A 23,750-nucleotide genomic window follows, 5' to 3' on the forward strand; every position below is an offset into this window, starting at 1 on the left:
CAAGCATTTTTTTGTTACCAATCCCCCTTTGAAAAGAAATGTAATAATTGAAAAACATGTTTTTATAGGCTTCTGATTTCATAACTGGTTATTCATCAATGTGTTGTGTATACTGTAATTACAGTATATGAGGTAATCTTTCATTTATATGGGTCCACATTTGTAGCGGCCCTCCGAGGGAAGTCATAACTGCGATGTGGCCCGTGACAAAAATGAGTTTGACACCTTTGATTTAGAGCATTGATTTAACCTTTGCTGACGTTTGGCGAACAATGTGGGGAACACCCTGAACTGGTCTCCAGCCAATTGCTGGTGACCCAGACAAGCAAGCATACACACTCACATTCACAACTATGGACAATTTAGTCTTCAGTGAAGCTTACATGCTTGTCTTTGAAATGTGGGAGGAACGTTGACGGGGGAAAAAAACGTGTGGCGGTGACTCCGGAGTATTGTTGAAATATTAGCCAGCCTGTTACCATCTTGGCTAAGGCTAATGCTTTTCTATGTTAGTTTTCTCCCTTGATATTTACATTAGCCTGACTTTTTGTTAGACAAAATAAAAAGTAGTTGGCTGGCTATTTGGCTTCTAGCATAAACTCTACACTCCGTAACACTGTTAGACTTTTAGCTTCTTAGCTGCCAGAGCTCGTTACCATCATGGCTCAGGCTAATACTTTTCTATTAGGTTTCTCTCTTCAGATTAAATTAGCCTGAAATTTTGTTAGATGACAAAGTGAAAGTGAAATCATCACTTCATCATCGGTTAGAATCAAATACACACACAGACACAGACAATTAGCTTTGTACTTTGCTAACTCTTTGGATTCTCGTGAAATCTCAAGACTGTAGTATTGTTCAACTATTAGCTTTGTAGCTACCAGCGCTAGTTAGCATCTAGGCTAAGGCTAATGATTTTCTATGATCTTTTTCTGTGGTTGAACTTACATTAGCCTGGCTTTTTGTTAGATGACAAAAAAGTACATTTAAAAACTAGTTTCCAACTAGTTACTATCATGGATAATGCAATTAGCACATTTTCAACAAGTTTTCATATGTATGATATTTAGGTTTTTTTATTTTATTTTTTTATTTTTTTTTTAGGGTAAAACCATTTTTTTGGTTCACTTGGAAGAAAAAAAATATTTTTTATTGGACATATTAATATGCAGGCACACATTTATAATACAGTGAAATAAGACATTTAAATATACAGATTTTTTGGTCAAAACAACCCCCAAAGACATTGATGATTTTTTTATATATATGACATGTTCATAAGCGTCCACGTAATTGCGTTAGCCATGCAGACGTAGCAAAAAGTACAAGAAAAAAAATCTTGTGAATAAAGTTTCTTCTGTGTGGCACTTATGTACAGACAGGTGGCAAATTGATAATACGAAATAATGGGACATGTTCAATGGGGGACATATGGACATTTATTTGAGAGGAAGTGTTCATTGTTCCTTGTTGTCTTTGGTCCCAATGCAAGTGGACTGTAACGACAAAAGTAAACATTTCTTCAAATAGTCGCCGGGGGCATTTATTTTTACTTTTTATCTTTGGGCCCAGTGCAATCGGACTTTAACGACAAAAATGAACATTTCCTCAAATGGTGGCCAAATACAATACATATTGTATTTATTTTCAATGCCAAAACATTATGGCATTTCATAAGAAGTCAAAAGAACAAACCCTTGCGCTCTCAGGCTTGGCTGAGGTAACTCATGGATTGATGACGTTTTAGTTTGGCATTTAAGAGCTAACCCAAGACTATTTCCCTCAAACATTCTTTTTGGCGTACATTCCTAATGTGCTGACACCCAGACATTCATGCACAGTTAGCGCCTCGTACACGTGACATCAGCTACACAGAGTAATAAACAAAATAGCCCCTCGTCTGACATGACAAGAAACGCTTTTGTTTGGGAAAAGATTCTAGGCGTCAACAACAGCAACAGCCAAAAATCAATCTGAGCGTGCTCGCGACATCCTGTGACAAGTCGCACAGTCATGAGACACGCGATCATGTGTCCTCCAGCTTCTTAAAGACCACCGACGACTTGCTTGGGTGGTCCCCCGTTTCTGATAAACACACACTTGGAGAAAAGAAATGTGACAAAATGAAGCAGAACTGCATGAGGTTTGGTTCCGTTTGAACTATACAGCAGGAGTACTTTGAAAGCTCCTTAAGCCTTTTTTTCTGAATCCTTGATATCTAGTTTAAGATCCATGTACTAGCATGCTACTTGTCCTCACTAGTAAGACCTCTGACCAGTCGCTCTGACACCTACTTTTATGAAGTGTTTAGAGAAACTGGTCCGACCTCGCATCACATCCTGTCCCCCACCCATATTTGACCCACACCAGTTTGCATATAGAGCTAACAGATGGACAGAAGATGCCATTGTCACAGGACGCCACACTGCCACCCCACACTTGGAACAGCAGGGGCGCTCTGCTATAGAGGCTGTCACAGGAGTGGATGCTGACTCCTTCTCCCTCCCACTCCCACAGTGGTTGATCCCAATCCCAAGTAAAAAAATCTAACTCGCTCACACTACGTCCCAATCCCGGGTGTTTAAAAAAAAAAAAAAAATACCAACAAATCGCGAATGTTTAAAAAAGTAAAATCTCGCGCAATACCACATTTTTGAAAAAATCCTACCCAATCCAGAGTTTAAAAAAAAAATAACCCCACTCCCACAGAGATTGATCCCAATCCTGAGCAAAAATGTATAGAATCCCACTACTAACCCTCCCGCCCCACATATTTTTGTTTACTCTGTCATTCCTGCTCACTTTTTGCTCCTCGGTATGAAATATGCATTACATGTCTGCCTTACTCACCATAATAAATACATTGAATTACCGGAATGATCAAGAAACAAAACATAAATTTATGTTTAGCTATGTTTGGCTCGATGCTGAGGGGAAATTCAAATATCGATTTGATTTAAAGCTATAGTATGTAACCCCCCCAACAAAAGAACTGAGCCGGCGCTTCAATATGACGTAGGCAATGCGTGTTATGGCCCTTATATGTGATTCTACAAAATGTTACTGTTTTGAAGGACGTGTCATTTCCGTGCCGTTATTTCCGTCATTTGCACTGCGCCACCAACCGAGCCAGCGCGAGAAATGAATAGGACATTCACTAAATGTAAAAAATAAGATACTGACAAATACAGCAAGATGTTAGAGGAGCTGAATGGCTTAATCAGCATTGTGTCATCTCCTCTCATGGCGGCTTGGGTGAACATGACTTTTTTTTGTTTGTTTTTACAAAGATTTTGTGGATTATAGCTTTAAAATGAAATACAATATACAATATAACTGCATCATGCTTTCACTCCCACCACCATGGTTTCCACTCCCGTCCATTCCCGGTGCATTTGTTTTCATAGTTCCCGCTCCCGCTAGCTCCAGATGACCTTTGCTCCCCCTCCTGCCCAATCCTGTGATTGATGGTGAAATTCACTCCCGTCCCACAGGAATGCCACTGGATCCGGTGGGAATCCCGAAAAATGTCAGCCTCGACTCTGCTAGGCTACTTTTTATTGACTCTAGTTCTGCCTTTAACTTGATACCACCAGACATTCAAGCAATACAATTATTGGACATTGGACTTCCACCTCTCACCAACTGCTGCTGGATTAAAGACTCTCAACTTGCTGTGTGGGCATCCAACCACATGCTCGCTCACTCATTCTTCCCGCCGTTCTCAGTTGTACAGGCCCCACTCTGACTCATTCATCCAATCACATTCAGACACCACTCGCTCATCCAATCACATTCAGATACCGTCATAGCCTCGCAGACTGTCGGAGCTTGTAAAACTTTAACACCAATTCACATGACACAGTTAAAGTTACAAGAGGATGTATTGGATTTCTCAAATTCAACAATGTATTGTAGAAAACTTGAAGTTATGTTACCTGGATTGTTGTGAGAGTTTTATAAGAGCCGACTGTGAAAGAGACTCAGAAGGTTTCTGTGACTGTGATTGGGTGAGAAGTTTTGTCTGGTGACATTAATGTAAATTTTTACAATATGTTATTGATTGACCACCGCTTGTCTTTATTTCATTTTCTAAGAAGACGCTTCAATATATTTTCTTTTCACTGTTACAGGACGGTGTTTGATGAATTCACTGACTGCTGACGTGAGGATTTAAGGCTGCAATAGACTTTAATCTATTGTGGCCGTGGTCCCAATCTCATTTGTAACAAAAATATTTCCGCACTCTTGAGTCACCCCTGCTAGTTTGCTGTGCAAAACCCACCTCCTGTTGCCGAAACCCATGATTGGCAACTAATTGACCTCAAGCTCTAACCCTCATTACGGAGGGGTAAAGTCGAGTAGTCGGTTCAACCCCTAGTACACGCATGACGCATGATTCTATTTGTAGTATTTCAAAAGTTGTTCTACTAGTGCACCCTAGTCGTTTTGCTAGTGCACTGAATTGTCTGACTAATGAGAACAAAGAGTATACTAGTACAGTACATTGACCTTACGCTATAAGGATATAGAATAAATGCTCAAACGGCTTTTCCAAAAGAGTATCTTATTATTCACTATACAGTCACTGGAAATATTCTTAAGGAAACTTGCAGTCAGCAATGCAAAGCAAGGTTAAAAGAAGGTTCTACTAAAGAATTCTAAAACATTGTTAGTGCCTCTTGCATGCAACGTGAGGTTCGAGTTGAACATGCTCTCATAACAGTGCAGCAAGTTGTCTGCTTTATGACACGAGGCAATAAAATCTCTCATAATAATCTGTTTTTATGTGTATACTCTAGTTGACGGTTGCCACGGTGAAACCCGAAATAAAAAATGTTAAATTTGAATCTGTTCAAAATGTTGTATTTTCTTAAGATTTTAGCCACGCTTAGGTAGCGTATCGTTACCAAGTCACAAAGTTGGAATTTTTGACGAGAAAAAAACTTGTGATTATAGGAAAAAGTTTGAATTTTACTTTTTACAAAAGTTTTAATTTTACATGAACATCCTAATTTTACAAGAATAAACCTTTAGTTTCCAGGAAAAAAGTCATACATTTTTTAGCATAAAATTGCATTCTTGAAGAAAAAAAAGACCCAATTTGGCGATGAAGTTGTACTTTTTCGACAAGTCACAACGCTACAACAATGAAGTTAAAATTTTGCGATAAAAAACTTGTACTGTTACATCTTATATCAATAAAGTCCTAATAGTATGTTTTTAAAAAGTTGCGCAATTTTTTTTTTTTTTACTAACGTTACTAAAGACAAAAGTTGGAATGTTACAAGAATAGTAGTGTTTTTAGGGAAAAGAAAAAAGGTCATAATTTTACAAGAATAAAGTTAAAAAAATAATTCGAGACAAGAGTCATGAAGTTACACTAGTAAAGTTTTGATATCACAAAAAAAAGTCAGAATTTTACCAGGAAAATGGTATGGAGAAACAACAAAAGATGTAAAAAACACGACTACTTAGTTAAAATCACGACTTTATTCTTGCTAGAAAAAAATATATTAAAAGAAATAAATAAAAATGTTTTCCCCTTGTAATATTTCCTTATACCTCGTCATTGCCACTTTATTCTATGACTTTATTCTCACAGTATTACAACTGTTTTCTGGAAAATCTGCCTTTTTTTTCCTGCGGTATTATTTTGTCGCCATACCGTGACATTCTTCCTTACGTTACCTAGCGTGACTGAAGACGACTTATATTTTAGAAAGTGACACTAAACTTGACAATATTCAGTAGTATAATCACAACATCCTGTGTGTAAATATATATATATATATATGATCTCTCTCTCTCTGTGAATCTATGGCTTATTATTTGGAATGTTACTTATTTATCCAAAAGTTTTAGAATTGGGACTTGTTGGGATTGTTGTTAAAGTGTTGTAAACAAGAGTAGCGCAGCTTGTCTGACACCTCATCTTGTGGCCAAAGAGGGTAGCGCATCTGTTCGGACGCATCCAATGGGGATTTAAAACACTGATCTAACTCCTTCCCTGAGATTAGGCAGTGATTTTTTTTATTTTTTATTTTTTATATACTAAACACAAGGCTTTTAAAACACAATTTGGACTATAGTGGAACCTCCAAAGTCTAACAGTTTGCCCATCTATTCCAAATAAATGCCATGATGGAAAGAGTATCGTGGATGGATGACTTTGGACAGACGGGTGGAGTCTCTCGGGCAAATTACTTTTGACAGGTGGGCTGAGTCTAGTTAGGGGATTTTAGATAAGGCCGAGTATAGTGAATGGATGACTTAAGAGAGGTGGGCCGAGTCTAATGGGCAGTCTCGTTGGTGGATGAATTCAGAAAAGTGGACAGAGTCTGGTGGTTGAATGAGTTTGGACCAGTGGATAGAGTCTAGTGGGTAAAAGACTAGACAGGTGGGCAGAGTCTAGTAGGTGGATGACTTTTGATGGTGCAGAGTCTAGTGGGCGCATGAATTTAGACAGGTGGGTGAAGTTTGATAGGCAGATGACATCAGACTTGGGTAGAGGTCAGATGACTTTCGACAGGTGGGGGGGGATCACCTGTAGACAAGTAGGTAGATTCCCTCTTCGTAAAGTCCGATCTCCTAACATTTATGCCACCTTTCCTGAAACTTTCTTGGAATCGGGTCAAAGAGACATGAAAAGGTGCTTCCTTTTGAGCATAGGAAAGGACAGCCCTGTTTCAAATTAATTCGCGTCAACTTTTCATAACTGACCGTAACTACAAATCTTGCTAATGTAAAGTTTCTAGCTTCTGGACTTTACCTGCAAAATATTTGAGTCTTATTAATGTCTTTAACCACAAGATATCAGCACAGAGCAACCAAAGATTACAATATTTAATGTTTAGGCTTCACACGTGTTTCCATATTTATATCATATTTGTATAAATTAATGATATACATGTATTTCACTTTATTGGATAATACTTGCTTACTAATAAAATATTTTTGGGGAATAATTCACAGATTCTACCCATGTAGTGTTTCTACAACGATTGAAATATACAAATAATAAATATAGATACTAAAATTAAATCAAGCAATATTTTAGGACTCTTAGACACTGCAAAAGTCATTAAAATATTGGCTCTCTGTTCTCTTATTTTTGTGATATGATCATCTGCCTTTTTGGCACCAATTTTATGTCACCCTCTGGCAATTGGGTTTGTATCTTTTGTTTCATGAATAAATAATGGAAAAAAAATGTCTCTAGCTTGTTTTTCTTTTTCTGTCCTTTTTCCATCTCACTCGAAATTTCATCCCTTGCTCATGTTTCTGTATTTTATATTTTGTGTTTACAGTGGGTTTTTTTTTGTATGGATAGTAATGTTTGTCTTCCAATCATTGAGGCAAATTTGTATGTTTACATTGCTATTGTTCACGAAGACTGTATTCTTAATATGTTTGCTTTTATATACCGTTCTGTACTATTTATTAAAATAAAAGTTTTATTTAATTATTTCTAAAGTCTCTAGCTCGAACATTTTCGCGTAGTCTGTAAACTTGGGCAGTGGCCTAATATTACTGCCGTAAAGGATTGTGGGTAATATACAGTATCTCCTTTCCTTTGGTAAAGGTTGCATCGAGGCACCTTTCCCAAACATTTTGCAGAATTCGAACGATCTACCCTCCAAGGGTGGACTGCAGTTGGCACATGACATTAGACGTGGTTAAAGTATAGTGGGTGGATAACTTTAGACCGGTAGAATAGGTGGACGACATGTCTTACGGGTGTCTTGAGTTTTGTGGGTGTTAAAATCTGTATGTTGCAAAGATACTTTTGCAACATTTCCTGTGTGGAAGAAAAATGGTGTCATGCCACTTCCGTTGTTTCCTATGGTGTAACTGAACAATTCGAGGGTTGGGTTTAGTGTTGTCCTTGTGGAGGGTCCACTGTGTTTGCCACTGCCAGCAGTCATGCGAAGGAGCATTACGGAGGCGACAGACTGGAATACTTAACACAACAATACCAAAACCGAGCAAGGCGCACATTTAGCATGAACGCTGGCTATGCGGAATGCGGGCGCGGCGTGACGCGCAATCCCCTTCCCCTTGTGACTCCCCTCTACATGCAATGTGTCAGGCTCAGCTTGCTGACGCCATCGCGGTGCAGCCGGTAGAGCAGCTTGAACTCGCTGGGCAGCTGGTGGGTCTCCTGCCACTTGGTGGTGAACTTTGTGCCCTTCTTGTCGTAGTAGTGGTAGGGCAGGTCCTTGCCCGTATTGGGGTCCCAGCCGAATGGCCAGAAGCCGTACAGGTGGATCTCGTCACACATAGCCGACGCCAACGTGTACATGAGGATGCCCGTACTCAGACGCTTGGGGGAAAGGTTCTTGGTCTTCCAGTATCTGCCCGAGGGACAAACAAAGAAAGCTTAATAAATGTAATATTATCCTTCACTCATTACCTACTCCCTAATCACTAGCGAATAAAAACAAAGCACCTTATGTCCACGCATGTTGTGATGTGTTGCTCTACTTATTTTAAAGATATTTTCGCACCACAACACAATGCGTTATCGGATATTCTGTATATTTTTTCTCTCGTGACCATCGATCATTATTTTTCAAAATGCATTGTGCGATACATTGAGGGGATAACCTAAACTCATTACACATTCGAACAGCGCTACAAAATGGCATCTTGTATAGCACTATTCTACCTTCAAGGTAATCAAAGCACTTTAACGATGTCTCCTCATTCACTTACTGATGACACAGCATTAGGAGCAACTTGTGGTTCAGTATCTTGCGCAAGGACACTTCGACATGGTCACAAGGGCTTAGGGTTGAACCCACAACCTTCAGGTTGGGAGACGACCACTCTACCACCTGAGCCATGGACTAGAGTTCCATTGGGATCTCCCTGAGCAGGTTTAAATCCTGCCAACAACGGGAAGGTTTTCTGGAACTTTGACTCTTTAGTTAGTGGTTGCAATAATGCTAATGTTCGCATCTTTTGAATGAACAGAGGTTGTTGTGGACGGAGCTGGATTTGAACTGCCTTGAGTTCTCCCTACGTAGATTCAAATCCTGCCAACAACAGATGAATTTCCCAGAACGTTTTGGTACATCTACTACAATTTGTGCTCGCACTTATGCTAATCATAGGATCTCGCATAGGTAGCACAGGTTGTTGTGGGCGAGATGGCAAGCTGAACATCAACATTACCATCTGACTCTGCAGTGCGCATTTTACAACGGGTTGTTTTGTAAACTTTCACCAGAGACAACATGCCTTCGTGGGTAACTTGGTACTAGTGAATGGGGCAGTGCCGAATGTCTAACTACCTGGGCTTCCTCCTACCTGCGTGGTTGAGGTGATAGACTAGAAATCACTTGTGGTCTCTCAAAGCAGGTCCGAATCCTACCAACAATAGATGACTTTGGACATTGCTCCTTCTACTTCAGTTAGTCCTAGCATTTATGCTAATGGTTGCATCTAGAAAAGATGTTACAGGTTGTTGTGGATGAGTGATTAAGGTGATGGACTTAGCAAGGTCAAATCCTCCCAACAACAGTTACTTTTCTCATAGAATTAAATGGGTTATTTGCCGCGTTGTGTGTAAAAGTTATATTCTGGTACAGCGCTGATGTACTATTGCGTTATATTCGTGGATACCGATCTTGCTGTCTTACTTGTTGACATCGTGCATGATATTTCCAGGCCAGGCCAGCTCCACCTTGAGCTGGCCTTTGTGTTCCACAAAGAAGTCCACCAGGGTGCGGGTGACGGTGGCCGATGTATGCAGGAAGAAAGCAGGAATCCACAGAATGGCGCCCTCCAGCTTCTTCAGGTGCAGGAAGAAGTTGTTACGGTCCTGGATGGTCAGCAGGTTGTTGTAGTACCTCTCCAGGATGCTGGGGTTGAAGGTGGTCAGGTTGGTCTTGCGACCCACATCCTTGGCGTACACCTCAGTCGGGGCGAAGTTGCAGCGAAAGACGAAGTCGGCGCCGTCGATCTCGGAGCCGCAGTGGCTGCCAGTCAAGATGCCGCTGTTGCCCACCACCGCGCACGTGCCGTAGTGCTTGTCCAGGATGGGCGAAGCGTCGGGCAGCAGGGACTTGAAGTTGTTGCTGATGGAGAATACGTACTTGTGGCTGGAGTAGTCGAAGTGCATTAGCTGGCCCACCCGGACGCTGCTCTTGGTCAGAGAGAAGTTGTGCGGAATGTCGATGTAGTTGAAAATGTCCTTCCTGACACAAAAGTACACTTTGACTTTATTGGTCATTCCCCAGGGGAGGATTTTATGCCTGTATTTACACTCCCTCTCCAAAAGCATTGGAAGAGTGAGCCGTTTTTTTGTTTTTTTTTTGGAGTGGGAAACAACGCAATTGTGAAGCTCAGAAAAGATGGGCACAGTAACCAAGACAAAATTCACAGAATTGTCTATGGGTGGAAAAACAAGCAATTGTGAAGCTTGGAGAAGATGAGAAAAGTAACCATCATCCAAATCAGAGAGTTGTGTACAGGTAAAAAGCAAGCAGTTGTGAAACTGAGAGATAATAATAGAGAGAGTAACAAACATGATTCCCAATCCCTCATTTTTCACCCGTAGACATCTCCCTTTCACGTTTACTTGATCCATCTTTTCTCTGCTTCACAATTGCTAGTTTTTTCACCCATAGACAGCGCTGCGGCCTTAAAGGCCTTTCACACTGCACTTGACAAGGCGTCTGACGCCCTCGACGTTCCCATTCATTGTGTATGTGCTGAGGGGACAGCAGCGCGTTTTGCAGCGACGCCTTCCAAATACGGGATGGCCGCAACCCCGTTGCCGTCGTAGTTGGCCTTTCACACTGGGCAAGTGCAGTGTGAAAAGGTCGTTGGTAACTTTTTCCCATCTTCCCGCAAGTTCACAATCGTTTGTCTTTCCATCCATAGACGGCGCTCTAGAGTTAATGTGGGCTACTTTTCCCATCTTCCATCAGGCTCACAATTGCTTGTTTTTCACACACAGAAGACAGCTTGCTGCTTTTCATGTTGCTCATACCTCTTAGCTACTGTAGTATAAGGGCTTCACAATACATATACAGTGGAGATGCAAGTAACCCGATTTGTGAGTGTTTTTGATATACTAGCAGTTGTCCGGACGATTTTTTTGCTCCGACTTTGAGGAAAAATAAATTTGAGTTTGGAATGCTGTGTGGACGCAGTGAATTCAACTCAACTCACTTCGTAACAAGCAGCTTTTGACGGCTACTGCAAATCATTTGAAGACGCTGTCAAAAGCATTTGAAAAGTTTTCATTCTACACCCAAAGTAAAGCAATTGGCCACACTGTTCCGATACTGTTATTATCCCACATGAAAGCAAATATCAAGACGAGGGGGCTAAAGTTGGAATGCCCCCTTGTTCTTTCCAGCCAAGGAATTCTCTCACATCTTTCTCATTTCCTTTGGCCTCAGTGAACAATTCTGTGAATCAAATACCGCCCACCCCCCATACCCCCACCAGACGCAAAACGTTTATCTTACCTCTGCTGGAAAAAGGCGGTCCTGTTGAATTTCCACTTGGACGGCTTCCCCTGGAGCTCTTCGTTCAAGGCAGTGGTCAGTGGGATGAAGGATGGGTCCAGGAAATTCATGGCGAACTGAGATCTGACAAAGGCACAGAATCGGCATTGTGCTTGTTTTAGTTTTTGTGTAATTGGCTTGGTTCCGTCGTTATCTGCTGCCATCTCGAAGAGTCATTAGTTAGTGGTACTTTTGAAACAGTATAATGAGAGCCAGTATAAGAGCCGCATCAAAAAATGTCTCGCGCTCTTTCTAATATTTTCATCCAAGGTATACCACATCATGCGTCACCTATCCATCTATCCATTCATCAATGCAAAGTAACAGTTGATGATCCAAAGCGTACCACATCATGTGTCATCTATCTGTCCCTCCATTCGTCCAACAGCTCGGGATCCAAAGCGTCCCACATCACGTGCCGTTTATCCATCATTCATCCATCTATGGAAAGTAGCAACTCATAATCCAAAGCATAACACATCATCCATCCATCAGTAGATCTAATTACCTATCCAAGTAACAACTCATTATCTAAAGCATACCACATCTAGTAACAATTCATGATCCAAAGCGTACCGCATCGTCTATCCATCCATCCGACAACTCGCCATCCAAAGCATACCACACCATGTGCCATCTATATCCACCAATCTATCTATGAAAAGTAACAACTCATGATCCAAAGCATGTCACGTCATGCTTGAGCGACGATAATGAGTGTAATAAACTGTAAATACATGTTTGTGTTTAACAAATGTCAAAATAAACATTTATGTCTAAAAATGTGCCATTTATCCATCTCATTAGACTCTTCAGGTGTACCTAATGTTGTGAGTGACAAGTGAAAAGTAGCAGTAGTAGTAGTGGCAAAACCGGAACATTTATCAATGTATGTTTTGTGCCATTATATACACTATAGTGCAGCATGACTTGCTTGCTTGATTGACAAGCAGCCATAAAGCGTCCATGTTGCACCCATCGCCCACGGCCCACGGCCCACGCGACCCCCACCCCCACCCACCTGGCCGCACCTTTCCCCACGCACAGCCCCGCTGATCGCTCACCGGAAGCCGGCGTGGAACATGATCCTGGGCCCCCCGACGGGCGTCCCGAAGAGGCTGTCCTTCCGCAGGGAAACGTAGCTGATGAGCGACAGGATGAGCACCGCCACGCACAGGATGATCAGACCCAGGGCGCGCGCCACGCGGGCCATCTTGGCGAGGGGAGCGGCCTCACTCGGCGGGGGTCGTCGTCGTCGTCGTCGTCGTCCGGCCGAGCGTCCGCATCACCGGCGTCACTGCTTCTGCTGCTGCTTCTGCGTCTTCTACCGCTGTTGCCCGGACGTTGATCCGCGGCGGTTCATCGCCGGTTGCGTGTGCCTTTTTTCGGATACATGCTGAGGATGATGGTGGTGGTGGTGGTGGTGGTGGAGATGGAGCTCGGACGGTTGTCATTCCCCCTTAATACTGCCTTCCTCCTCCTTCCTCCTCCTCTTCCTCCTGCAGGCTTCATCAAGGAGATGGAGCCAGAGTGGGCGCGCGCACACTTACATGCACGCGCGGGGAAGCTAGTCCAATAACATAATGGAAGTGGAAGTGGCGTGCACATTAAATCAGATTTATAGGGGCAATTTATGGCCCACGACAGTAAAACAAAACAAACAAAATATTTAATCCACAAATGTTCAGAATGCGAATGATAATTTTAAAAATGTTATATATATATTTTTATAAATGTAATATGTAGACCTTATTTAGCAATATTAAAACGACACTTAAGATATCAATATATATATATATATTTTTAACCTTTCCTGTTCAGCTGCATGGCCTAGCAGAATGGTGGATCTGTATGCCTTTGTGCTGGAACACTTGTTTGAACTATTGAAGTTTGAGTACTCCCTCTGCTTATTATTATTTTTGTATTATTATTATGATGTTTATTGAAAATGCAGCTGGACAGAAAAAGAGTTTTAGGGGACAGACAGAGGGACAGAGTGGACAAGGGGACTAGGGGTGAGAACCACAGCAGCAGTATTTTAATATTGGTCATTGTGGTGGTATTTGGAGAGCTAATAATTTTTTTAGTTGTACTTGATTTTAAGAGCTGGAGAACCACTGAAACACAAACAAAACTGCATTAAAAGAGTAATCTTTAATTTTAAAACAATCTAATACAGTGTAAACATTCCCTTGGTGATACATTGAAATACATAAAACCACATTTTTCACACCTTTTTATAAGGTGTTATGTACAAGTATATTTTTTCCTTAACATTATCTTAGTAAACAAAGTAAAAAATAAAAAAAAAAGACCTTCATAATAACAGTGCAGCATATTAAGTCTGGAACTTTCACATTGAAATGTGACATTAGAACATAGTAGGCACATATTACTTGCATAATCCTGTTAAGCAGCATGTTAGCCGACAGTCAACTGCAACTCTTTTTTGTCTTGCTGGAATGTGTCCAGCATGGACACTAAAGCCACCAAGGAGTTGCCAAAAATATTGCTTTTTCTTTCTTTTTTTACCACATTGGCTACGCATGGAGCAAATCAATGTTTGTTTGGGAAAAAAACAGGTGGTGATGAGTCACAAATAGGAGGCAGGGAAGAAGGCTCCTTCACCACCGCTGCCCAGAGAGCCGCAAGGGCTGTCTTCGCCGCTACTCGGGTCCTCCTCACTGTGAGAAAAAAAACAAATATTTAAGCACTGCAGCACAAAAACCCACAAATAGGTGTTTTTGGGCGACTATGTCAATTTGTGAAGCGTGACTCACGAGTATAGTCTTATTTTGACAATAAACAAGGCTAAAAAGCACAACCTATCAACATGTTACGAGACAGATTCTGAACATAAAGTATATAATACCTTAGGCTGTGGTCCCAGGCGTCCTCAGGTATGGTGGGCAGACGGGGGGCAGTGCAGAGGTTGCCGTGCAGACTCTGCGCAGTCCTCTTAGACAGCGCCCATACCAGCTTCCTGCCGTTGGGCTTGTGGCACTGAGCTGAGCGGTACTCCGTCATGCGCTTGGCCACCAGGTGTTGCCAATGGCGTAGATCGCCGTCACTCACCTGCAGAAGAATGAGAATGCCCACTAAATGGCCAGTGGGGTGCAATGTGGTCTACTACCACTACTACTACCAAGCTGGTAGGGTCCAGATGCGGTGAATCTGACAGATGCCAGCTCCGAAAAAAAAAAAAGTTTCTTTAGTGGAACATTAAATATATGCAGGAAAAATGTCCAAATATTATTTAGTGAAAAAACAACAAAACAAACCAAACAAACTAAAACACTGAAAAATAACGTGAAAGAAATGAATGAAGTGTATGTTTAAATTTCTTTGAAATAGTGTACAAGTTTGGGCAAAAAAATCTATGTAAAAAAGCTAATTTGGGAAATATGTTTTTTTATTTAAATGTCTAATTGAAGAACATTTGAAAAAAAAGAAATGCATTGAAATGTAATGTGAAAAAAGAAAATTACAAAAACAGATTCAAAACCAATTTTTGGAAAAACTGAAAAACTTTTTTTATATATATAAATTTACATTTTTTTGACAAAATATCACTTGACAAAAGTATTGAAAAATGTTTTAAATAGAAGCTTTGATCATATATTCCCCAAGTTGAAACCTTAAGTACTGTTACAAACACATAATATTTGACTATAGCGTACCTTTGTGACTCTTTGCATCTGCTGCATTATCTTTGACGCGGCGGTGCACTGCAGGCTTTCAAACTCGTGGGCAACTAGGGCGAGGGCGAGTAGGGACGACTATTGAGGAGAGACTTAGGTCACCGCTGCTCTATTAAAGTCAAACTGGGAGCTTAGAGTCTTACTTTTGCTTTGGAGAAAACAAGTCGACACAAGCAGGCTTTCAGCTGCGCTTCCAGCGTCATGACGCTTGGGATCTCTGTCCTTTAAAAACAAAGGTAATCAAACATTTTGTGCAGTGCAGTGCAGTGAACCACCACTATATCACGGTTCATCGTTCACACCACAGCTATATCAATTTGTATGGATTTTCACAGTATACATGCAAGTCCGAATTTAGAATTGCACGCCTTCAGTGTAGTACCGCATTGTGCTGCAACATGCTGGGCAGCACTGAGCTCTAATGTAAGACATGCAGCGTAATTAGAAGCAAGAAGAAGAGGCAGAGAAGGTGCCCAACTGAGGTACGGCAATAGTTACCACAGAGCAGAGGGAATATACAGTATTGCCAGCGGATATTATTGTATGCTCTGTTTGTACAGTATGTGTTGCTTCTCCGTGTGTGTGTGTGTAAAGTAGCAGTTTTTTGTTTTTTTTTATAATTACTATAAGATCTATGCAAATGCTTCCATTAGGCTGTCTATGACGTGTAGCATGACATATTAGCATTATGCTAGTGGACTTTTGTTAGATGAAATAATGTGGCTTGGTTGTACCATTTTGGTGTTTAAACATACAATGTTTAAGTCTCGTTTATGTGTCTGTTTGAATGTGTGATAAAATAGCAGTTGTTTGAAGTTTTATAATTATTGTGAGATCTATACAAGCGATGGGGAACTTAAATGATGGCGGGGGCCACAATTTGTCGTCACTGCTACGAGGCGGTCACATATAGGATCGCACACTACCTAACCGGATATATGACAAAAATGCCATTTTAAATATGGACAAAATATGTCTGCTTATTTTTTTTATTTTATTGAACCAATGTATGTACATCACAGTATCTTAATATATTTCCTGTTCAAATGCATGTATAAAAGATCTATTCTTCAACCAGAAAAAAGGGTTTGAGGCAAACAAAAAAACAAGCAAATACAGTATTGTGATTTTTTTCCCTCCAATGCAAAGGGCTCCCGTGCATAGAAATTGCCATTTAGCTTCTTAATTGCTTCATATATATTACTATGTAATAATATTATATATTACTTCATATATATGAATATGTAATATTACCTTTAATGTGGGAACAGAAATAAAAACAACAACCTCATTTTACTCAATTCACAAAAAATGGAGATGTCTGCTTTTGCGTTTCAACTCTTCATGTTTTTTATATGGTCTCTCAATACCGCAGATTTCCTGGGTGGGTCTGGAATGCATCTCACACAATAAATGCGGGTTTACTGTACACCAGATGAGTAGACGAGGGAGTCCCTACCCGTCATCATGGCACACAGCGTTCAAAGCCGAGTAGTAGAGGTGCAAGAAGGTGAAGGCAGTGACCGCTGGGGTCACAGGGCCCAGCTTCTGGGCCACGACGGTCTCAATGCGACCGAGGTCCGACACGGTGAACTTGCTGTGGCTGATGCGGATGAGCTCACGGACGGGCGCCACGTCTTCGGCCTCCTCCGTCACGCCGGCCGCCATGTGGAGGCAGCACACGGACAGGCAGGGCACGTGTTTGGGCTGTGCCTGTCACAATCCCCATAGAGGTGACAAGTCAGTCTTGTGAGCACACGCTAAACCAGGCGGGTTTTCTAGGAAATCGGTTATCATGAAAACTGAAATACTTTACAGCGGTGCCTGGAGAAACGAGTGGCTCGACTTACGAGCTTTTCCAGATTTGAGCCGTCGTTCAGCTGATTTTTTTTGCTGAGAATTCTGAGCAAAACGTTGAGATAAGACCCCTGTATGGTGGCAACATAACTCACTTCACAACAAGCAGCAGTTTGGCAGATAGTGAACAATGCTTCAAAAAAGAGGCTTCGAGCTGTTTAATATCACACCCAGTTGAATTTTACTGTCAAACTAAAAATAAAACTGATTAATATTACTGCAGCTCACTGAGTCAGTTGTGAATCTCTTCTTCAGGTGTGTCTCTACAGTGCTGTGAAAATGTATTGGCCCCTTTCTCAAATTCTTATATTTTTTGCATAGTTTCCCCACTTTAATGTGTAAAATCATCATCAAAAATGTTTTAAATATCAGACAAATATAACACAAGTGAGCTTAAAATGCTGTTTTTAATTGGTGATTTGATTTATTAAGAAAAAAACAACAACAACTATTCAACGTTACCTGGCCCTGTGTGAAAAAGTAATGGCCCCCTAAACCTAATTACTGGTTGGGCCACCCTCAGCAGCAACAACTGAAATCATGCGTTTTCTATAACTGCCAATGAGTCTTTCACATTTCAGTGGAGATACACTATATTGCCAAAAGTATTCGCTCACCTGCCTTAACTCACATATGATCTGAAGTGACATGCCCTTCTGAAGCAATAGGGTTTAATATGACATCGGTCGACCTTTTACAGCTATAACAGCTTAAACTCTTCTGAAAAGGGTTTCCACAAGGTTCAGGAGTGTGTGTAGGGAATTTTTGACCGTTCTTCCAGAAACACATTTGTAAGGTCACACAGTGATGTTGGACAAGAGGGCCAGGCTCTCAGTCGGCACTCGAATTAATTTATCCCAAAGGTGTTTTATCGAGTTGAGGTCAGGACTCTGTGCAAATGGTCAAAAGTTCCCTACACACACACTCCTGAACCTTGTGGAAATCCTTTTCAGAAGTGTTTAAGCTGTTATAGCTGCACAAAAGAGAAGAATGGAACGGGAGATCGACAGGCGGATCGGTGCAGTGTCTGCAGTGATGCGGACTTTGCATTGGTCCGTTGTGGTGAAGAAGTAGCTAAGCCAAAAGGCGAAGCTCTCGATTTACCGGTTGATCCACGTTCTTACCCCCACCTACGTCACGAGTTTTGGGTCGTGGCCGAAAGAACAAGATCCCGAAATGAGTTTCCTCCGCAGGGTGTCCGGGCTCTCCCTTAAAGATTGGGTGAGAAGCTCGGTCATCCGGGAGGATCTCAGAGTAGAGAGGAGCCAGATGAGGTGGCTCGGGCATCTGTTTAGGATGCCTCCCGGACGCCTCCCTGGTGAGGTGTTCCGGGCACGTCCCACCGGGAGGAGACCCCGGGGATGACCCAGGACACGCTGGAGAGACTACGTCTTTCACCTGGCCTCGGAACGCCTCGGGATCCCCCCGGAAGAGCTGGATGAAGTGACTGGGGAGAGGGAAGTCTGGTCTTCCCTGCTAAAGCTACTGCCCCCGTGACCCGACCTCGGATAAGCGGAAGAAAATGAATAAATGAACATTTCATTGACTCTTGACAATATAAACGCTCTGTCGGCACTCTGATGGATTAAAGAACAAAACTGGCCCTCTGTACTTTGCCTACCCCTGAATTAGACTAATCCCAGTCTGAGTAGCAGAGTGTCTATCGTAATTTGCATGAGTCACTTGCAATCGTCTCCTCCTCGATATCCCTAATTAAGTGGGCATCCCTTAAGGCACCACCAATGTTGTTTTCTTTGCTCAAAGATGTTAGTGCTTCACTTTATATTGTTGATATATAATTTGGTTCTACAAGTATTTTTTTTGCATGCACTAATTCAAGCGTTAGATCTTTAACAGCCATTTTTTACTCTTGTAATTTATAAAATACACTTTTTGTGACCAGTATGCACAAAAGATCCCACTGCATTTCAGTGACAGTGAATAACTATGTGCCAAATAAATAAAAAGTATATTGGAACTAGTAATGTGTCTTCTCTTGTAGCCAGAATTTCACCTACTTTTAACCTCCGACTGTCGCAATGATGTGTGGAATGTCAGACAGCCTCATGTCAGCACAAGTCCGCGGTGTGTGAGATTAGAGATGTTATGAAGATACATATTTGAGTTTGATGAAACGCAATACCAGAAATTAATCTGGGAATGCCAGCATATCATTTTAGATTTACTTGTGCCGCAATATGGATTGGGATCATGGAGAAACAGGCAAGCTATGTTTGCTTCAGGTGGGAGGAGAGCGCTAGAAAGTCAGGTTTTAGCATAGAAAACACGCTTACGAGCAGATTCGGTTCCCAGAATCTGTTACCATGGTGACCGACAGGTGGAATTTCTCTTAGCCAGCTCTCTGCACCGTATAACTCAGACGTTCCCGCATCTCAGGGTTAATTTCCTCCGAGTTTTTCAATAACCTACTTCCTGAAATACTCCCCTGGCCAATAGCACTATTATTATTATCGTTGTTATTGAACAGAGCTTTTGGGGGTGGGTTCAGTTCTTTTATGTCAGTTAGAAATGGTAAAAATGTAACTCAAAGCATTGTCATAAAGGTTTTACGATGGACCAGTTTGACACATGCACAAATTATTTCTGTTCCCATTCTTTCCGAAGGGATTTTTGACCTTCTTACCTTCATAACAGTAAGAAATCGATCCAGGAGATTGATGGCTCGGACAAACGTTTGCGTGCTGTACCCGAAGAAGTTGGTCAGACCCCACAGCTCCTCCACTCGGGCATCTCTGCATTTGGCCGAAACGCCGCTCTGAATATTTGAGGTTATATTGGCATTTTTGAGGAGGCCAAATACCACCAAAGAGCAAAAAGTGGGTCAGTGGGTTACCGCTGAGGACTCCATCATCTTCAAACCAGACTTCCTGGGAAGAAAGTTGCTCTCCCGTGCACAGCAGGACTTCAGCTCCTTCACCAGGGCCTTGTCCAGGGCTCCGTGGTCCCTCATTCTGGAGAACAACGCCCTTTCCGAGCACTGTGAGTCTGTCAATGGGATTCATGCAAAAACACATACGTGTGTGTACGTGTTTGTGTGCATGAGTGCTTGGAGTCTACTCGCAGGCCACACCTGCTGGGTGAGGTGTCATGTATCACTGGAAGATCACACCCCCAAAACACCCTCAAAACATATTGCTTACTACATATCACTTATGTTACTGGAAAAATAGAATAATACAAATGCAAAGCAGAAAATATATCTCATTTCAAAGCAAAGTTTCATAGATCGTCAAATTACTACAAGGTTACATTATTTACCTCAGCTAAGCAAGCACACCCAAGTGTAAACACTCATCGACGTTAAAGCATGCACCTGGATCGTTAAAAACTAAAATACTGTGATAAAAACATTAGGGACGTAACTCGTAGGAGCGTTTGCTCGGACGAGATAACAGCTGTTAGGTTGATAAACTACAATACCCAACATGCACCGCCGTGACAAAACCCGGAAAGAGACACATCTTAAACTTTAATAACTTCACGTTTGCCGCATCCCCGTGCCTGCGTGGGTTTTCTCCGGGCACTCCGGTTTCCTCCCACATCCCAAAAACATGCATGGTAGGTTAATTGACGACTCTAAATTGCCCGTAGGTGTGAATGTGAGTGCGAATGGTTGTTTGTTTGTATGTGCCAGGCGATTGGCTGACAACCAGTTCAGGGTGTAGCCCGCCTCCTGCCCGATGATAGCTGGGATAGGCTGCAGCACACCCGCGACCCAAGTGAGGAGAAGCGGCTCAGAAAATGGATGGATGGATGGACGTTTGCCGCATTAAGACATTTTTGAAATGTTTTTTTTGTAGTCAATGTGCTTAATAGTTTATGAATATTATGAGCTCGTGATTTTCTTTCTTCTTCTTTTTTCATAGCTTGGCGGTTGGTGTATATTCACTTCTCGGCACAGAATGGCGATGTAGTTGGTAAATATCTCGAGACGAAGTCATTAACACTCCAAAAGAAGATTACCATCAAATTTGGCTTTATCGTTATTGTAATTTAATGAAACACACACACACACAATAACATATTATCCAAACATAATCAGACTAATGTGCTGTCAAAGGCCATAACTTGGCTGCTCGCCAGGAAGAAGCCGTTCATGTACAGTAGTTCAGTTCCAGTTTCTGTCAGGAGATGGCAGTGCAGTTGTACGTGCTCTTGAAAACGTCACTATTAAACACCCCAAAGAAGATTATTTAAAAGTGCCCGCAACAACTTAAGTGATTTCTGTGATTGTCATAAAGGTAAAATGAGACAACATACAAAATATTATTATGTATTAACTAACTATATTTTGACGTAAGTGTTGTATGTGTGTAATGCTGTAACTAAGCAATAAAGACGCCACTAATGTAGTTCCCACGGTGATGGAACGTAAAGACAAACTTGGCACCCGACGTTGTCGTAACTTCTAGTTTAGCGATATTTGGCACACAGTTATACAAGGTTAAACTCCACGTTTTACATTTACAACATGCATTCATCATGGATTTACGTCGAGAGGAAACGGGAGCTGGTAAGTTGTTCGCTCAGCTCATGACGTTTAGCTGGCTTGGCTAGTTAGCCGAGCCGCTTTTGACTTGTTTTGTTAACATTTAGTCGTGTTCGACTTATTTTCCAGCCACACGGGACGTTTCTGGGCTGAGGTTCAACAGTTTGACGTTAGATGAGTTGAGGTAGCTGATGTTTTGTGTTGTTATTTTTCTTATTTGGGGCTTTTCTTACCTGTTTTTAATTGACACTTTCTGTGAGCTATTCATTTAACATTGTATGAGCTGTACAGGCCGACCTTTATTGAGCCAAGGCACGTATTTTACATAAGAGAGCTCTCACGACACACCACCAAACAAAAATGCCACAAAAAGTATACATACTGAACAAATGATGGCGTGTAGTAGTAGTAGTGGAATTTAGTTAAACAACGATACATGATTTGTAGTAAATAAATAATAATCTCTGTGAAATTGGATAATTTCTCACTGCAAGCCATCACGGACACTTAAAAACTTTGAAAGGTCAATTTAATTTTGGGCCTCTTCGACACCTTGTAATCCACAGTCTCCTTCTCACTCTTTCCTCTCTTTGCATTCAACGACGATGGAGAAATGTAGCTTCAGTCATGAAAAAAATACCCTTGTATTATACCACCCTTGTTTATTCATTTTTAATGCCTGGTACAACTAAAGGTACATTTGTTTGGAGAAATATAATGAGGATAACAAAAATAGCTCAGGAGAGCTGATATCTAACCATTTTCCATGGTTTCCTTGATAGTAACCAAAATAACTGAGAATACAATTAAGCTTTAGGATGTCAAATAGGACATGAAGTAAAAAACATTAAATAACAAGAAATTAAAGGAACAAGGGTGGTCTAATATTTTTTTCCATTACTGTGTATTGTCTATGGCAATCTGCTTTTTCCTGAATAATCAAGTCATGTTGTTTGTAGTCCAATAAAATGATACAGTTGACTCTTCAACAAACCCTGATAAGAATTCCATGGGTGACATTTCTTTGCTGCAGATAGTTTGGGATCGTTAGAAGGTGTGCGAGGGTCAGTCGCAGAACTTGTTCGAGATTGTCCCATTCCATCGATAGTTCAGCTGCATCCCTTGGTGTATGGTGGGCTTTAGACCTTACACAGTACAATAATTGTGACTGTGCACACAAAACTGAGCAAGATTATCTTAGTACCTTAGGCAGAATTATCATGAAACTTTTTTGCCTATATTTATGGCCCGCATTTCACAATATAATGACTATATTGATAACATAGAAAAATGTTTCATGTCTGAACCAGTAAGGAGCTCGAGAGGTGCACAGAGGAAACCCAGAGGCTTCAGGACGAGGTGGAACATGCAACCAGAGCCGCTTTGGAGAAGTTTGGCTATACATCCAAACACTTTTGTACGACTGGAATGAATGTAATGTAACACGAACTGTGATTATTCCTGTTTTTGTAAATCTTCCTTCTTTTGCACATCAATCTTTGGATGATTCATCTCACCAGCAGGGTCAGAGGGACGTCAGCCCCACTATAAAGGCCCAGGAAACAGCACTCCATCTTCGACATTTGTCTGATGATGTCATGCACCTTTGTGAGGTTTGGAGAAAGAGCGAGAGAACTTCTGCTGCTTGTTTTGTTGGCGTGCAATAGCATCAGCATTTCGCAATAGATTCGTACTCAGGAAAAAACTATGTGTCTCAAACACAAAAACATAGCAATAATAATAAGGTTTAAATGAAAACTCATGAACAGAACAACAACAACTGTCACATAAAAGCGTCACTATTTCTTAGCGGATTCCAACTCCCAAAGACAAGCTGTGTCTCATTCTGGACAAATGTTCCATTACATTTCTCAGCTCAAACACAACAACATAAGGTAAAAATAAATAAAGTTTATGGCCAAACTCATGAACAGAACAGCAGTCATGCTTTGGCATTGTCAGATGATCATGAGTGTTACAGGAGTGATTTATGACAACAGTTTAGAAAAAGGATGGATGTCTGTTATAAAATCACAATTAATTTTACTGGTAATATTTAATATAACTTTATTTTATTTGTATTTTTTTTAAATACAACTGGGTGAATTCCAAATTATGCAACTTTATTTAAATATTTATTCAACTTTTCCCTCAAAT

General features: G+C 41.2%; 3 protein-coding genes across 11 annotated transcripts in view; 1 reads left to right on the forward strand and 2 right to left on the reverse strand.

Moving 5' to 3' along the window:
- Window positions 1-1,128: 1,128 nt before the first annotated feature.
- On the reverse strand, window positions 1,129-13,055 carry LOC133474887 (sia-alpha-2,3-Gal-beta-1,4-GlcNAc-R:alpha 2,8-sialyltransferase-like). The gene is made up of 4 exons (XM_061767019.1): window positions 12,590-13,055; window positions 11,487-11,609; window positions 9,648-10,205; window positions 1,129-8,357 (listed from the first exon to the last, which is right to left on the reverse strand). Exons 1-4 carry the CDS (start codon window positions 12,736-12,738, stop codon window positions 8,075-8,077), a joined length of 1,113 nt encoding a protein of 370 aa, XP_061623003.1. The 5' UTR covers window positions 12,739-13,055; the 3' UTR covers window positions 1,129-8,074.
- Window positions 13,056-13,660: 605 nt separating this feature from the next.
- LOC133474889 (cyclin-G1-like) lies at window positions 13,661-20,134 on the reverse strand. Its single transcript, XM_061767021.1, has 7 exons — window positions 19,938-20,134; window positions 19,728-19,859; window positions 16,686-16,939; window positions 15,370-15,448; window positions 15,206-15,304; window positions 14,398-14,600; window positions 13,661-14,209 (listed from the first exon to the last, which is right to left on the reverse strand). Exons 1-7 carry the CDS (start codon window positions 20,052-20,054, stop codon window positions 14,119-14,121), a joined length of 975 nt encoding a protein of 324 aa, XP_061623005.1. The 5' UTR covers window positions 20,055-20,134; the 3' UTR covers window positions 13,661-14,118.
- An 893-nt stretch (window positions 20,135-21,027) lies between these two features.
- The window catches only part of LOC133474891 (uncharacterized), a 45,384-nt gene continuing 42,661 nt past the window's right edge, over window positions 21,028-23,750 (forward strand). For 7 of the 9 annotated variants that reach the window (XR_009787652.1, XR_009787656.1, XR_009787658.1 and 4 more), the window contains exons 1-4: window positions 21,028-21,617; window positions 21,723-21,777; window positions 22,904-23,027; window positions 23,114-23,206. Coding sequence is in view for 1 of the 9 variants with exons in the window: in XM_061767024.1 (XP_061623008.1) it covers window positions 21,587-21,617; window positions 21,723-21,777; window positions 22,904-23,027; window positions 23,114-23,206 (303 nt within the window). In the remaining 8 variants the exon portion in view is untranslated. The remainder of the gene's footprint in view (window positions 21,618-21,722; window positions 21,778-22,903; window positions 23,028-23,113; window positions 23,207-23,750) is intronic. The other 2 variants (XR_009787657.1, XR_009787659.1) reach the window with 1 other exon arrangement.

This window comes from Phyllopteryx taeniolatus, chromosome 3, assembly GCF_024500385.1.
Source record: "Phyllopteryx taeniolatus isolate TA_2022b chromosome 3, UOR_Ptae_1.2, whole genome shotgun sequence".
NCBI classification, from domain to species: Eukaryota; Metazoa; Chordata; class Actinopteri; order Syngnathiformes; family Syngnathidae; genus Phyllopteryx; species Phyllopteryx taeniolatus.